Source organism: Neofelis nebulosa, chromosome 1, assembly GCF_028018385.1.
Source record: "Neofelis nebulosa isolate mNeoNeb1 chromosome 1, mNeoNeb1.pri, whole genome shotgun sequence".
In the NCBI taxonomy this organism is placed as follows: Eukaryota; Metazoa; Chordata; class Mammalia; order Carnivora; family Felidae; genus Neofelis; species Neofelis nebulosa.
The window spans coordinates 72,073,570-72,090,541 of record NC_080782.1 but is presented as its reverse complement, the minus strand read 5'-3'; the positions used below and the strand labels follow the sequence as shown (position 1 = coordinate 72,090,541).

The 16,972-nt window shown below is 42.6% G+C and overlaps 1 protein-coding gene across 2 annotated transcripts in view; it reads right to left on the bottom strand.

Moving 5' to 3' along the window:
- The window catches only part of EFNA5 (ephrin A5), a 276,742-nt gene extending 271,060 nt beyond the window's left edge, over nt 1-5,682 (bottom strand). For both annotated transcript variants that reach the window (XM_058725441.1, XM_058725443.1), the window contains exon 1: nt 5,543-5,682. In XM_058725441.1, coding sequence (XP_058581424.1) covers nt 5,543-5,667 — 125 coding nt within the window. In that variant the 5' untranslated portion in view covers nt 5,668-5,682. The remainder of the gene's footprint in view (nt 1-5,542) is intronic.
- Between the last annotated feature and the right edge of the window lie 11,290 nt (nt 5,683-16,972).

Here is a 16,972-nt window from a genome sequence, read left to right as displayed (position 1 = left end):
ATTCTGTTCTTAACATTTCTTATGTTTTGTTCATTTTATATTTTAATGTATTCTCTTTCTCAGAGTTACATTCTTTTAGCATATACTTCTCCCCAGCTTGTGAAGGCCAGGACTCCTGAAGGACTAATTGTATTCATTCATTTTCTTGGCCCAGCATGAAGCTGGTAGCTTGCTTGGTTCATAGCAACAGGGGAGAAAAGAAGGCGCTCATCGTTATCTGTCCCTATCCAACAGGAAATCAGGCCAGTGGACAGAATGCAATGCAATGCCTGTTCAGAAGGCATCTTGCAAGATTAAATGGCAAGAAATCCACAAGGTTAATTTGCCCCCAAACATCTAAGGGCTCCTTCCAAACCTGATCCTCCGCCTTCAAACGTGGAAGCCTCCACAGCTAATGATTATCAGCCAGAACACACGTGGCAACAAGATATTCCTTCGGTGAGCCAATGGTTTAGTTAATACCACTAAAATCAACTAACAGGGAGTAATGAACAACTGAAGGCTCTCTCTGGTTCTTTTAATCACAGGGAGTTTATTGACCTTGGTATCATGCTGGAAATGCCAAACTAGACTGTACAGCCAAGCGTGCCTCAAATAGCACTGATGTTCCAGTCACCTAAAAAACAAAAGACAGTTGACTATTTCTGAAAGCATATTTTGAATGTATAACATAATGCATAAAATGGATAGAACAATTGTCTCAATAGTTAATTTTGCTTTCAAACTCTTTTGGAAAAGTGGACAAAAACAAAAAGCATATTTGTCTTATAATAATTTGTAAAGTAAAAAAAAAAGGGGGGGAGGGAAAGGATTCACTTCAGGTCTCCTACAAATGGGTCAGAGTAAAAACATGTGATATAAATCTCTGTCATACTGCTTCATTTTTATACAGATGTCCACATAAATTCTGATATAAATATAAAAATAATAAAATTACCCAATTATATCTAATAAAGTGATACACTACATTGAAGCTCAGAGTTAATAAAGTTAAAAGATTCTAAGTAATATTTTACTTGAAGAACTTTTATGTTTCTAACATATAAAATAGTATTTAAACATTTAAAATTTTGAAAATAAAGTTAATCCTTTACAAGTTTGGTGATAAAATTCATTCAAAACCAGGATCAACTTTCCATCTTTCCTCAAAACAAAATCTTAGAGTTAAATCAAACTGATTTCATTTTATGTGTCGGTGGAAAAGGCACAGTGCTGGGACACTGGTCGACATATAATAAAACGTTGATGGCTCAGATTTTAAAAAATAAAACCAGTTTTATTTTGAAAGGCAAAGAAATAGCCGAGGGATTATGATTAGGAAATAAAATGTTACTAGCTCTCTCTACTTAGCTGCATACATATGATCTGTAAGCCAGAAAGGTTTTGGAGTACTGACAGAGAATTCACATCACTTTCACAACTCCAAGATTACATGTTAACAAAACTAAATGGTGTCAATTACCTGCTACTCTAACATGAAATGTTTAATTTACAGGTCCCTACAAGAATTTTAAAAGTCCTAAGAAAACATAAGATTAGGTTAAAATTTAGTGTATCCCAGGTGAATTACAGAGATATTTTTTCCCATCAAAGTATAACACTTTAAATTGGTGATACTCAGAACCTAACAGAAGCAAAGCACTAAGTGAGGAGAATCAGTATTCTTAAAGTATGCTGGTATTATTTCACTATTCCATCCATAAATGCCAACCAGTAGGCGACATGTTTAATTATCCTATCATCATTTTGGCAACTGGTCAAAAGAAACCAATAACTTTTCAATATACACACAATATTTAAAAGAATATTCTCATTGGAAGCACCAAACTGTTTATAGCACTCTTCAGATTAAGAGGCATGTTCTTATATGGAGTCATCTCTATCTTTATAAGCGTAGCTGCTACAGGAGAATGTAAATAAAGTTTTATTACTGAAAGTCTCTTTAAAAGTTACTTAAAAGCTTTTTACATTCTTAAAGAAATTAAAGACAAATAGTTATATTCTCCATGATTTGGAATTTCATTACTCAAAGTTACTTAGTACCATGCTGATTCAGAATTCAGCATAACATTAAAAGGATCACTCTATTACTCTCACTATTTAGGTGAAATGTAGACAACTTTCTAGATTTTTTTAAATATGGAAGATGCATTTAGGCAAATGTTATCATATATTTCTAACCAGATTGATAGTTCTCAGTGGCTATTTCAGAGATTTGTGCCAATTCAAAACATAAAATCAGTTTTTGGCCCGCCACCCAATAAATACTAGCAACTAAAAAGTTATCAGCATTTGAAAATTGAATATCCCCTTTCCAGAAGCGAATACCTAGTTTGATAGATTCTAACAGTAAGACTATCTGATCAAGCACTTTTAATATTTTTTTTCTCTGTTAATCTAGATCTATGGATGCTTGTGGTAGCAATGGAGTCAATTACGAAAATAAACTCAATAAACTCAATAAGCTCAAAACAATAAACTCCTAGGATTACACAAGTTACAATATAAGATATTTAAACCCTGTAATCAAGATGTAATACTTAATTTCTAATTGTATTTAAACATAATTTCAAATTTAAGTCCATTAGTATAAGCTAAAATATATTTACTTCATTTTACCAAAGTATCCCTTATTATCAGCTTAAGTGTCTACCGAACTTTTCTTATCTAAGAAAAAAATATTTTTTAAATGTATGGAAGTTACAATTAAAGTTTTCAGCTTTTTTCCAAAGGATTAAATCTTCTGATCTTATTAGTTTAGCCAATCCTAAAAAAATAGGATTTGTATAAAATCAGAAGGCACGGCATGGTTACTTTCCAAAACGATAACATTATTATTGAAAATAAATGAAAATAAATGTAAAATGTAAAATGAATTTATAAAATTTAGTAAACCCCTGCAAATTTTCTAAAATGTTTCTTCACTATCTTATGAGATAAACTGTGTTTATTTTAAGTTAGTTATTTTGCACTGGCTCTTTTTAAATTACATCCAAGCTGAATTATCTTAATACATCAAAAAAAAAAAAAACAAAAAAAAAAAAAAACACCATCTTCTTCAACATTTCCGAGGTAAATCTGCCTATCAGTCCCTACTTTTACAATTATGTTATTTTTTAAAATAAGTTTTACTGTGACAACATATGAAGATAAATGTACCCACAAACCCCTAAGAATACTAAAGTTAGACATGAATCTCTTAGGCAGGGGGTACATCATTCTTTCTTTTGAACATTATCAAAATGACAATGATCAAATAAAAAGGAATTTCCACAAGGCTCAAATTAGAATACTGACTTGAGAATACCCTTGGTGTTTTAAAATTCTACAGATTAACTTTGTCTGGGCAGGTTCAAAGCCACCATGGCATCCTGAGCAGAGTTTTCTACAGGCAGGGCAAATCTATTAAAAAACATGACCTGTGACAAAAATCAATGTGCTAATCTCAAACCAAACAACAGTATCAAAAGCATAAAACAGAGATAACCTAAGATAAAATGTCCTCAAACTAACTCAGACTAGCTTGACAGGTTAAGAAGGAGGGGTACGTGGGGGTGCTTCTGATTCCTTCTGTTTTAGCCTAGGATGACTGGAACACCCAAGTATCCAAATAAATTAACACTATGGGGAAAAGATCACACTGTGAAGTTTGGAGTGGGAAAGAAGACAACTAAGCACAAAATGCCCCACATTCAACTCACCAATTTCACTGGTGTTTTATTTAATAAGGCGCTGAAGTTTAGAAATATAAATTCCTCTATTTCATATATGCTGTTTAATAAAGCCCAGGGGGGAATAAAACCAACATAATGAGACTTGCTTTTAACACCATCACAACTGGAAAGCTTGCTCTATTTGTCTTGTCAGCTTTAATAAAAGGCATCTCCTCTGGCAGGATGGCTTCTCTTTCTTTTCCTAATAGTGGTAAGTGGCATGTCAAAGAAGAAATAGCTTCCCATCCCACCACCCACCTCCATGAGGCTTTTTTTTTCTTAACCAAACTTTCAGGGATGTCTCCACTTCTGCCAGGCGGTTTAATTTAGGATTTGGGCTACCTGGGTGTAACTATCTTTCCTGAAGTAGCAGGAGGTGGGGGACTCTCGGCCACCGGTAGACCGCTTATGGGGAAATCTGCCCATCTTCATCTGAGCTGACATTACTTCAAGCGAGGAATCCCTCCCATGTCTGCATAAGGGGGGAAGGCGGGAGGCCGACGGACAAGGCCGCCGGGAGGTAGGAAGAACCGGAGGCGCCAGCCAGCCCCCTCTCCCCATGCGCGCTGGGCGCGCAGCAACCAAAAACTATCCCCTCGACCTCCCGCCTCTCTCCTCCCAACTGCCACTCCAGCCCAAGGGAAAACCTGGGATTTTAGGTGTAACCGATGCTATTTCCGTCTTAGGCAGGCACCGAAACCAGCCCGCACCTGGAAGCTGGCCTCCGTCCCAGAGAGGCAGAGCATTATGGGCCCAGCGAGGCCGACTGCTGCCCACAGGCCGGGGAGAAAGTAGGGCTCGGAGCTGCTCTGGATCCGGAGAGGTTCGCCCGGCACTCAGGACAGCCCTCACCCCTCCCCACTTCTAGAATCCCCGAGCAAGGGACGTCTGCTTGTGGCCAGGGTCCAGCAGGCGCGCTAGGGCGCGCCCGGGCGCCCACCTCTAGCCTCCCGCGTACCCGGCAGGCTTCGGGGATGCCCACAAAACGGTTCCAGGTAATTGCGCGTGTTCCTCCGGCTGCACACCGCCAGGCCGTGGACTAAGAGCTCCCACCTCCCGTCTCCGCCAACTCCAGCAGCTCGCTCCGCACAAATGACGTAACCCGGCATTAGATCAAACTTTCTGGCACCTTGAGCCCATGGGGGGTGAGGAGGTGGGAGAATCCTCTCCACTGCCAGGCGCGCCGGGCCAACAGTGGCCCAGGGGCCAAATGATTGCCTCGCAGTTAAAGAGGAAAATAAAAGCCTAAAGCTTCCGCTCCCCAACCCCCCTCTCATCCCCCAGCCCGTGCGCTCTCTGAACACACCGAGAAAGGGAAGAAAAATTAAAAAAAAAAAAAAAGAAAAGAAAAGAAAAAGAAAAAGAAAAAACAACTTTAGGGATGTTTGGAAGGTTCTGCCTGCAGTCCCCCTGTGCACCCACGATCCACGCGGGAACTCTTGGTGGCTCGTACCCGAGGCTCCCAGTGCCCAGGCGCTACGCCCGGATCGAGATGCTGGCCGGCTTGCCCCGGTGAGGAAGCGGAGAAGTCTCGACTCCCCAGCTCCCGCCTTTTCCGAGTCTCCCCGCGCTCTGCAGAGGCAGCGGGTCTGGGCAGCCCCGGGGACTCCCAGGGACTCCCGGCGTCTCTGAGGCAGCTTAACAAAGAGAGGCGCGACGGGTGCGCTTCCTGTGGGCTCCTCGAAAGCCATCAGCGCCCGGGCGACGCAGGCTCCGAGAGTGCGCGCCGCCTGCAGCTGGTGCGCGCGGGTCCCCGCCGCCACCGCCGCTCTTCCGCAGGGCGCCGAGGCCCGAGTATCCCCGGCTCTGCGCTCCCCCTATTACCTTACCTGGGGTTGCTGCTGTTCCAGTAGACGGCGTAGCGGTCGGCGACGGCCTTGGAGCCTGGGTCCTGGCTGAACACACACATCCAGAGCACCAGAAACACCAGCGTCAACATCTCCACGTGCAACATCACGCCTGGCCAGCGGCGGAGCCCCCGACAAGCCACTCCGGGGAAAGAGCAGGGATCCGGAGGGAGGGAGGGAAGGGGAGAAAGAGAGCAGGAGCCAAATAAATATGAATAAATAAGAATGAAGAGTGGCGAGAAAAGAAAGAGGCGCACACCAAGCTGGGGAGGGGAAGGAGAACGAGAAGACGGTGGAGGTTGGGGGGAGGGTGGGGAAGGGGTAAAGACAAACTCGCACCCCCAATGGAGGGTTCAGGAGGAAAAAAGGAATCACAAGATGGAGAGAAGCATGCGTGTGTGTGGTGGCGGGGGCGAGGGCGGGGGAAGGGGTGCCAAGCTGTGTCTCAGCGGCGGCGGCAGGCCGGTCACCCCGGGAGAAGGAGGTGCGCGCCGGGCCGGGCGGCGGCACCGCGGGTTGGGGCAGGCGGCGGCGCACGCTGCACAGTCACCGGGAGTTGCGCGCCGCGGCCGCGGGGAGACATACACTGGCCCGCCGGCCCGGCTCAGTGTCGGCGCCGCGGGCTGCGCACGGCTCCGCCGCCGCCCAGGGCCCTCGCACTGCGCCCCGCTTCGCTCCAAGTTACTTTGGCGGCCGGTGAGAAACTGCAGGAGGAAGGCTCCGTGTGGATGGAGGGCTTCGCGCCTGTGGCCTTGGAGTGTGAGAAACCCCTTCCCCCTCCTTCTGTGTGCCTTAATCGGGAGACCCCTGGAAATCTCGGAGGAGTCGTAGGTGCTGCGGGTTCGGGGCGGTGCGCCGAGAAGGGTGGGGGATTCGAAGCCACAAACCCAGCCCCGCCGGCGTCCTGGAACTGGGTAAGCGGCAGCTAAGCTGGCGAGGAGCGGTCTTGCCTTGCAAACCTCGAAGAAAAGTTTAGCTCTTCGTGTCTTCCGGCAGGTCCCCCGGCGGAGTCGGACTGCGGCGGCGGGAGACGACACCCCGGGCACTGGCGGAGCCTCGGGGATTTCTCTCGCGTGCTTTTTTTTGGCCGGGTGTGGGTGCACCAGAGTGAATGAAGAGCAGAGGTTACGAACCAGCCGGCCAGACGGAGCTGGGAAGCCCAAGCCTGCAGGACGACGCCAACCGAACTGTTAGGCTGGAGAGCGAGAGGGGAAAACAATCACTTTTAAATGAATCCCTCCAACTCCTGGATGGGCTGATGTCAGTCTCCGATCGCCTTCTGAGAGCAAGACTGAGCCCCCAGACGCCGTGCCAAGAGCCTCGGGTGAGCGCTCAGAAATGTCCCTGCGACTCCGACCGGTGCGGCCCCAAGCCCGACAACTTGTAGAGATGCATCAATCAGTTTGAAATGGGAAAAGAGGAAGAAAAGAGAGAGCGCAGAAGCGAGTGGCACCTCCCCGCTGACTACATCAGAAAACCTTCCCGATCCTCCTGCAGCTGCTCCTCTTTCCCTCCTTGGGCACAGCAGCAACAAGAGGTGAAAACCACCAACCGAATCCTAAAACCTCTACCAGGCGGGAAAATAAACTTGAGTGCAGCAGCAGCAGCAGCAACAGCACGAACAGCCCGGGAGGGATTGAAATGACTGGCGAGAAGTGGAAAGAGGTAAAAGTCAGTTTTGCAAAAGAGAAAAAAAAAAAAAAAAAAGAGAGAGAGAGAGAGAGAAAATGCTTTATGGGAAAAATCTTCTCGGGCACGCCCCCTCGTTAATGACCTGCGTGTAAAGCCGACAGCAGAGGCGACCCAGCCGCAGCAGCAGAAGCAGCAGCAGCAGCAGCCGCCGCCGCCGCCGCCGCACCGGAGCGCAAGGCCGCGCGCGTGAACGTGGACGTGGGCGGCGCGGTGATGGGGGGGGGGGGGGACGCCCAGGCGTGTAGCGCAGGGCACGGGGCAGGCGGGCGGCGCGAGCTCGGGTGTGAGCTCCGGACCTAGCAGGGGGAGGCGCCGCCAGCCCGCGCCCAGCCAGCGCTGCTGCCGCCGCGGCCCGGGTCATGTGGGCTGCTTTTTTTTTTTTTTTTTTTTTTTTTCTTCCCCCCTTCCCTCCCCAAGCAGTTTACTTGGAAAGCGGGGGGTGGGGTGGGTGGCTGGAGCAGCCAGTCAGGGAACGGCCTGCTGTTTGCTTACAGGTCGAGGTTTTTTCCTCTCTCTTCACTCCAACAGGATTGGTTTGTTCCACGAGAAAGAGGCGTTTTCTTAATCTCCACCCTTCCCCACGCCTCCTATCCCCCTCCCCGGCCCCACCTTCCAGAAACCTGACTAATTGAATTACTGGGAGTGCCGAGGCACCCTCTCCTCCGCCCGAACCCAGCAGCCGCGCGTAACCCTTTGGATGCTGAATTCCGTCTGGGCTGAGGAATGATTTGACATCTTTTTACCTGAGAGTGAGGTCTTTCAGTTACAATGGGACCGGTTCCCACCCTGTAGCCAGCGAGCCAAAATCTGTCTCCCAGGCCCCGCAGGTGACATGAAGTCCCAGCAGACAGACTGGCAGGGAGCCTTAATGAATACGTGTTCTTGTAAATCTGTCCTGTTCACAACGTGCATTACCCGGCGCTGGGTTATCTTGGAAACCTGAGCTTCTCTCAGGTGCCTTTCAACTCGCCTCTTCCTACCAGGGACTTAAAGGTTCACCAACAGGAAGCAAGACTTTTCTTTATAGTGATGCTCTGAAAACACGTTTGTTGTTTTTTTTTTTAATTTTTTTTTTTTTTTTATTGAGAGAATCACAGTATAAAGTGATTACAATTCAATGCGATCCTTCAGAAGGAAGGAAATGAATGCGGCAGGGGAGTCCATCAGAAATACCTTACACCTTTTGCATTTCAACCCCGAGGTTGCTTCGCTGCCCACTCCCCGAAGGATAAAGTCTTTGAACGAACCCTATGCGGGAAGAATCGGAGGTCGGGATAGGAGTTGCTTTATTATTGGAAAAGGCCTCGCGTTCCCGGACCTCTAGAGCAGGTTGCAGCGCCTTGGTCCCCGGCGGCCACCGAAGTACGATCGCTTGACAGAGAGACAGTCCCCGGCGCTTCGGGACGCGTCCTCCTGTCTTCTAGCGCCCGGGAAGACAGCCCGGAGCCCGGCGCTCTGGGGCACCAACCCCTGGAGACTTGCCCTTGCGGGGCTCCGAGGGCTCGGGCCTTCATGGTATTATTCCCTCCTGCTCTAGGGAGTTTGCTGCCTCTGTGGGAAGGGCTGATCCCAAGAAAGCAAGCAGTTTAGTTTTGCTTTCAAACCTTCCTGTTTCTCCCTTTACTTATTAGCCCAATAAAATCAAATATCACGTCCTCCCTCCCGTCTTTACAGTTTTCTAACTCAGACTTGCCAGGCGCTTCGAAGCTGTTTGGAAGCGTCCAGACGCCCTCCAGTGGTGGGCCTGAAGTCCGCACCCAGCGGGGTATTGCCTGCAGCTCAGCCCGGATTGAGTTCCATGGAGAAACTGGGGTCAAGATCAGTAACGACTTGAAGAGAAAGCAACAGCTCACATTGGCTTGGAACTACCTGGACGTAATGAGCTCTTGCCTAAAAGTTGAGTCGTTTCTCAGTTGCAGAAATTTTTCCTACCTGAAAAGATCCTGAAATTTTCCTAGGAAAGTAATTCCTTTATTTACGACTAGGTATAAATTGCACCCTGTGTAATTATAGACTTCGTGGCAGACCACCCCAACAAACCAACCACCTTCCTAATTAAAAAAAAGAAGAAAATTCGGCGTATTAACACAAATGTTTGTCTGCCATTTGTATATTTCACAAAAATTCCAAGAGTGAGAAAGAAGTTGGAAAAACAAAGCCAGTAGATTGAAGGATAAGCAGTTTTTAAATCAAATTTTTATTTAAAGCTTTATTTACAACACCCCCTCACGCCCCCCCCCCCCCCATCTGTAATCTTGCTGATGTTCAAGTTCTTGGCCTGTTTTATGGTGCATTTGTTTTTTTCCTTTGCAGGGATGATGCATCTCTTAGCCTTTCTGAAGGAGCTGTACTAAGTGCTCAGATGACTGGGGCAGTTTTGCAGGAAATGTTCTGGACTCTTTTAAGGGACATGTGTAGCTTTAGGAAGAAGAGAATTCACACTCCTGTCTTGGGGAAAATGCTGATCCTCATCAGAAAGTCTTTTTAGTCAGGGAAATATCAGGTATCAGGGAGTTAGCAAGCTGGCTTCCTGTGGTGTCAAAGCCAAAGGACTAAAGAAAAAGAAATTATATCCAGTTATTTCTATTTGAAACTCATACTGCAAATGTGAAAATTCAACATATCAAAAGAACATAGATGTCCTAATATATTCAATATCTCTAATTTGCTTAAAGTCTGGATAATCCAATTTTAAACAGGAAAAAAAATCATACATTATGGTCTTAAAATGATTCAAGGAGTTGGAATAAAAGATACTGGAATTTACAACTGTTTCAGAATATAGCTCAAATGTCTCTGTAAAATAATTCATAAAACAAATGCCTCCTTCTGGGATGATATACCTAAGTAATTATTGTTATTGGCATAACTAAGCAGCAATGTGATAGATACATACTTAGATAGAAGGACTTTGAAGAGCTGGACTTTGAAGACCATACATTCATTGCTGGACAATTTGACTTTGTCTCTTCAGGGAAATATTTAAGTGATTTGAATTTATACAAATCAGTATTGTATAAAATAGCCATATTATGATCGCCCCAGTGTTACAGTGGCAATGACTCTTAATCAGGCTTTATCAGGTAAATAGCATTCTGCCAAGTGTAGAAGAAGGTTGAGTTATGACAGAAAGAAAACAGCAAGTGAAATACCTGGAGGAATAAAAGGGTAGCGAGTGTTCCAAAAGCTTTGCATTAACAAGACTTGAATGGGTTGTAAGGAGCTGAGACCTGAAAAGTCTGTTAAGAATGGACTGTAAGAGGATTTAACTGCAATCTTAAAATGTTTGAATTTACAGCTACAGGCAACCAAATGTACTGGTGGTTTTAAGACAAATAGCAAGCAATATCATTACATCTCAAAATACAAATGGGTGGATTTATTTACATGCCTGTTTATTTATTTATTCATTATTTTGGCCTTGAACTATCTAGATTGGTGTTCTAATCTTGGCTACAAATTAGAGTCACCTAGGGAGCTTTTTTAAAAAGAACACCATCAGGGCCTCACTTCCTGTTCCCACTTTTCTGTAATTTTTAGAAGCTCTCCAAGGAATTCTAAGGAGCATAGAGAACTGAGAATCACTGAACCAGGTAATTTATTTTTACCTTAACTACTTTAGGATTTCAGGCAGAAAGTAAGTTCTATACTTATTTGTCTAAAATGTTTCAACTAACCATCAAGGCAAGAATGTTGATATTTTAGAGAACTGAACTTTATGATCCTCTCTATTCAAATGAAGTGATCCTTTCACAGGCACCTGGGTGGCTCAGTGAGTTAAGCATCTGACTTCAGCTCAGGTCATGATCACCGTTCCTGAGTTCACACCCCATGTCAGGCTCTGAGCTTACAGTTCAGAGCCTGGAGCCTGCTTTGGATTCTGTGTCTCCCTCTCTCTCTGCCCCTTCCCTGCTCATGCTCTGTCTCTCTCTCAAAAATAAATAAACATTAAAAATAATAATAAAATAGTTTTCACATAGCAGGAAAGAGAATGCCATCTCCAAGATGATATGGGTTAATCTTTCTTGGACTAGTTTGGTTGAAGTAGAGTTCTGCTGGGTCAAGTGTCCAGATGAATAAACGAAACAAGCTGGTAAATCAAACCCCACAGTCCACAGACTAAGCAACTCTTGCTTAATACAGTAAGTTAGAACTGACCCCCAGAAGATATAATAAAGGAAATAAACTCAAGAATAAAGATTAAGGAAATAACAATTAGACACAAAAATTTCTAACAGATGACTAACATAATGGTATTTAAGCTAACCCTGCTATCTAACGTCCTAGAACATTGAGGATTCATTCCAAAGCCCCAAGAAACCCAGGTTCTATCACCAAATTGTCACCCAGTTATCCTGCTTGTACACTGAAGTTATTTAATAAAGACTTTGCCCCTCCTCACACCTTTTTATAACCAGTTTCTCAGAATCTTTAGAAATAACTACTTGCTAGCTTCTCTCTCCTTGGAGACCTATGGAAATGCTCCTTTTCTATTTCTAATCTAGGTGTCTCTTCTGTGTACAACCTAAAAGGAAAAAAAAATAGAACAAAACAAAACAAAACAAAAAAGCTGTCTGCTAGAGTGTCGCGTCTCTACCTTCCGTCTTGTGACCAACTTCCATTATGAATTTTCCACTTTTCCTCATTCTTTCTTTACTTTGCTGGTGCTTCCTGGAGTTTGTTTCATAGCATCCCTTCTCTTAAAGTCTGGGGATAAGTAGAAGCAGTTTTACAAGTTGCTGCAATATTCTGAAAAAGGCATTTAAAAATTTTTTTATTTATGAACTGTTGTTGTTTTGCCTGTTTCAAAACATAGGTTAAATAAGATCTACCTAGCCAACTTTTTAAACATACAGAAGTTTGGGCAGTCATTTTGATAAACAACTAAACTATATAATTAGACACATATGTAAATATGTGTTATATTCCTGCATATCACAAATGAGTATGTGCTTACATGTAATTTAAAAAGAAGCAAACAAGAACTAGTTGATTCAACCAATTTCCACATCACTTTTTGTCATCTAAACTTCACTCTGTATACCATAGAGTTATGTGACCGTTTTTCAACCATAAAGCTGAAATTGGTAGGTGATTTTATTCCCAGAGGAAATTTTCGTGGTGTCTTTACCATTTGAACTGTGTGTACTTTTCACTCTCCTGTATTTCCCCCCTTCGAATTTTTAAATAAAAATCACAAAATAAAATGTATCTACATTTTACAAATCAAATCCATCAACCAGCATAAAGTATACTGTCCTAAAATGTTCTTTGTTAATTGTTAAATAATACTACATTCTTTGCTTAAATGAATATACATGACAATGAATGTATATCACCAAAAAAAGTTTGTATTCATATTTTATTACAATGGCAATCATAGACATCTATAGCATAGCTTTATTTAAATAAAAATAACACAAATAACCTATTCAGAAACAAAGTTAATATGTGCTTTTTCTCTGTATTCACACTGATAATTAGGATATGTTCATCCCATCAGCCCCATCTACCATCATCCAAAAAGCAAGTAAGTATGCATTGTTATATTCTTTTACTTGTTTAGAGACTCAAAAGAAGCTAAACTACCTTTATTGTTTATTTCATATATATGTATAGCATGTATAGAAGCATGTAAATATAGATAAAGAGAGACAACTTGTTTTTTTAATCAATTTTCACCCAAGACTTTTGTCAACTTCTGGGAGAATTGTGTTTAAATACAAGTAAAAGATATAACCCTGGGGCGCCTGGGTGGCTTGGTCGGTTAAGCGTCTGACTTCGGCTCAGGTCATGATCTCACGGTCCGTGAGTTCGAGCCCCGCATCGGGCTCTGTGCTGACAGCTCAGAGCCTGGAGCCTGTTTCAGATTCTGTGTCTCCCTCTCTGTCTGCTCCTCCCCTGTTCATGCTCTGTCTCTCTCTGTCTCAAAAATAAATAAACGTTAAAAAAAAAAAAAAAAAAAAGATATAACCCTTAGTCAGTGAATATGATTTCATAAAATAGGAAATGCTGTCTCTAAGCCCCTTTTTAGCTTGGGCCTTACTTTTCCCCCTTCCAGATCTAAACTGGCTAACCAAAGCAAAGTGTAGAATTATGGCAAATTAAGAAACTCTTTCCTCAAATTATATGCATTTTTTCAGATAAAAGTGGAGGGATTTGGGTCCTCATATTTTGGAATGTGGATTTTGCTTTGTAGTCACCTAAAGAATTGTGTCAGGAGGTTTTTTGTTTTGTTTTTGTTCTGTTTTTTTGTGGTTTTTGTTTTGTTTTGTTTTCACTTCTCTTGGCCACCTTAGAAATAATCTTTTAAAATATACTATTAATTTTAGGAGAAAAGTGTCCTTTTACAGCAAATTTATAACTCTATTCTGAGACTTCCAAATACCTTATGCCAACATTATAAATTTTATTGTGATCTTGTAAAGTTACAGTTAAGGTACAATTCTTTAAGAGCATTTAATAGTTATAAAGCTGGTCACCATAGGAACCACTATAACTTAGGATCTTAGAATGTCAGATGATAATGCAGAGGATTATTGGCCAAAACTTCTTTTAAATGAGAAATATCTAACTGAATTGGTCATTTCTAAACTCAAGTCTGGGGAGGAAAGTGTGCTCTTAAAATGATGGCCTTCTAATCAGAGATGATCATTCTCCATTTTTGTTAGTCTACCTTTATTTTTTTTATTTTTTATTTTTTTGGCATATGCTGTCTACTAAATTAAATAGGATTTATTAGCCAGCTAGATTCTGAATTGCTCTCTTTTCCTGTGGATTAGGAGAGTGCATTTCTTAGCCCTTTTCCTTGAAATCCACCTGGATCTTTTTATGTGGACTATCTAGTATTCTGCACACTTCCAATGCTTAATAAATATTACATTACGATATTAGCATAATAATAAATCATCTTAAAGTACTACATGGGCTATTAAGTGAGATCCTATTCAGTTTGAGCCAAGATATCAAAAAAGTTTTATTTTCTCTATAAGCATACAAAGTAATTTTAAGACTCTCTTTCCATGAAATGCCCTTGCATCCATAAGATGTCTACATATTAAAAAGTGAAGTGTTGAAATGTGCATCTTCCAGTTATGTATTTAATTTGTTCAGTTTATTAAGGGACCTGAATTTGCAATTTTAATAAAAAGAAACTTCGGGGCGCCTGGGGGGCTCAGTCAGTTGAGCGTCCGACTTTGGCTCGGGTCACGATCTCAAGGTCTGTGAGTTTGAGCCCCACGTCGGGCTCTGTGCTGACAGCTCAGGGCCTGGAGCCTGCTCTGGATTCTGTGTCTCCCTCTCTCTCTGCCCCTCCCCTACTCATGCTCTGTCTCTCTCTCTCTCTCTCTCTCTCTCTCTCTCTCTCTCTCTATCAAAAATAAATAAACATTAAAAAAAATTTTTTTAAAGAAGAAATTTAAAATTGGGCAGACAAAAATAGAAATAGTGCCATTTGTCAAGTAAATGCCCTTTTCCCAATGGCAATTGTAAAATCTTTATACAAGATTACCAGGCCAACACCTAGGTAGTGTTCCTTTCCAGTAAGAAGTTCTGTTTTGTCTGGGATTGGTTGTGTCACACAGACCTAGAGTAACAGCCACTGAAAACATGAGGATTTTCTTTACAGTTACAGAAACAAAAATGAAGCCAAAAATATTCAATTACTACAATCTCATCCTAACTGGTTGCTTTGAGATAAGTTCTAGTTTGAAACTTCCATCAAGGCAAAAAAATGACAATATTTCTCCTTCCAAACATATTGTTTGTATATTGTACATTTTATCTACCTATATGTAAAACAAAGAGGATAAAAATGATGCATCATCTGTGGTGGACAGCAAAATGGCCAATGTTCTTGCCCTGTTACAATATAACTTTGTAGTTCACCTTTCCCATCAATAGATGGAGTCTGTTTTTCTACTCCTTGAATCTGAGCTGACCCTGTGGCTTGATTTGGCTAACAGAATGTAGCAGAACAATGTTTTGCCAGTTTTGAACCATGCCTCAAGAGGCATTCAATTTTCCACACTTTATGTAGGAACCCTGCCTAATTACCATGTGGACAAGCCAAAGCTAGCCTTCTGGTTGATTAGAGACACGTAGCTCCTTTACCGGCACGGTCCCTACCAATCCCCAGAAGCAGAGCTATCTAACTGATTGGCAGCTGCCAGCAGATGCATGAGAAATTCCCAGCTGAGGCTAGAAGAACTGTACAGCTGAGCCCAGCCTATACTGCCAACTCACAGAATCATGTTCTGAACAAATGGTTCTTGTTTTAAGCCAGTAAATTTTGGGGTGGTTTGTTATACAGCAATAGATAACAGCTACATCTTCTTAAATTATTGGAAATAAAATTTTGAATACTATTCAGCCCAAGTATATGTTATTCTTTTACAACTTTGATTTCCATTACTGAGGTACTTGGTGTTAAATCTGTAATTGGCAATCAGAATTTCCCAAATATTTCTAACAGGAATGTTTCTTTCTCCTACTTTACAAATTTCATAGAGATAATTCTTCTTCTTCTTCTTCTTCTTCTTCTTCTTCTTCTTCTTCTTCTTCTTTTACCAAAAACTTAACCTGGGACCCTAAATGAACACAATTCACATTCAGGCCCTTCTGATCCTCTTAGGATAATGTCATTTGGTTAGAAGAGCAAACCTGAGCAGATGATTTGCCCGGAGGTAAATCATTCTTCTAAGAACATGGTGCCCAGCAGGAAAAATGAAAAGGTAAAATCAAAGGAAGCTATGACTAGCTTCATCTCAAATCTCCACATCACTCACGACTATTGATTTAACATCATGGCACCTCCATATTTCAGCAGGAGGATCTGCCACGAGACAGAAGCTGTAGTGACCCTGTAAGGGTCATCTCGCTGTCAACCTCAAATTACAACATCTCTGCTTTTGGCTGACAGCCATGGCAAGGGCAGGGGAAGCACAGCTCTTTCTGTAGATAGAATAGATGTGTTTCAAGGAAGTGAGATACAAAGTGAAATTGTATATATCGAGTCTTATCTTCCTGTAAAGTTCTAAGTGGGAGGAGGGCTTTGCCAAGGTCCCTTAGGTGTGCTCCTTCTAAGTCTGGTTACTAGCCCAGCCTTATAATGTGCACCATGTAGGGTGGAGACTAATCCACAAACCCAAAGTTGTCTTTTCAGCATTCATTGTATTTTCATCCTCCACAGAAACCAAACCATTGACCACCCTTCCTTCCTGAGACTTTCTTATCCTTTGTTGTTTGTTATTCCATGCTTTCAGAATCCTCTTTTTTCATCTCCAACTATATTCTTCTGGCTGTCAACTATGAGTCACAGCCCAATGCCAGGCACATAGTGAATACTTAGTATTTGTGGAATGAATATCCATTCCTAAATATAGGTGTTTTCCTTAGCAGTTTTTTCCTTCTTCCCTAACATAATCTTTAATAATTGCATTCATACTCTCAGCTCCTATGACAGTCTCTTTATGGAAGTCTCCCAAGCCTTAGCTTTAGGATCTAATGCTTTCCATCATCAGACCCACACTCCCAGCCTTCTCATTTACTTTTCTACATGACTGTACTCCAATACCTCTAAACCAGCAAGCCCCAGAAGTGTATCTGCTCATTCAATATACCCTTTTCCTGGCACTACTGGTCTCTAGCATGCCAAAGTCAGGATACAGCCCATCATCAGTTCCCAAATGAGAACTGCTAGCTGACAGACTTGATAAAGCA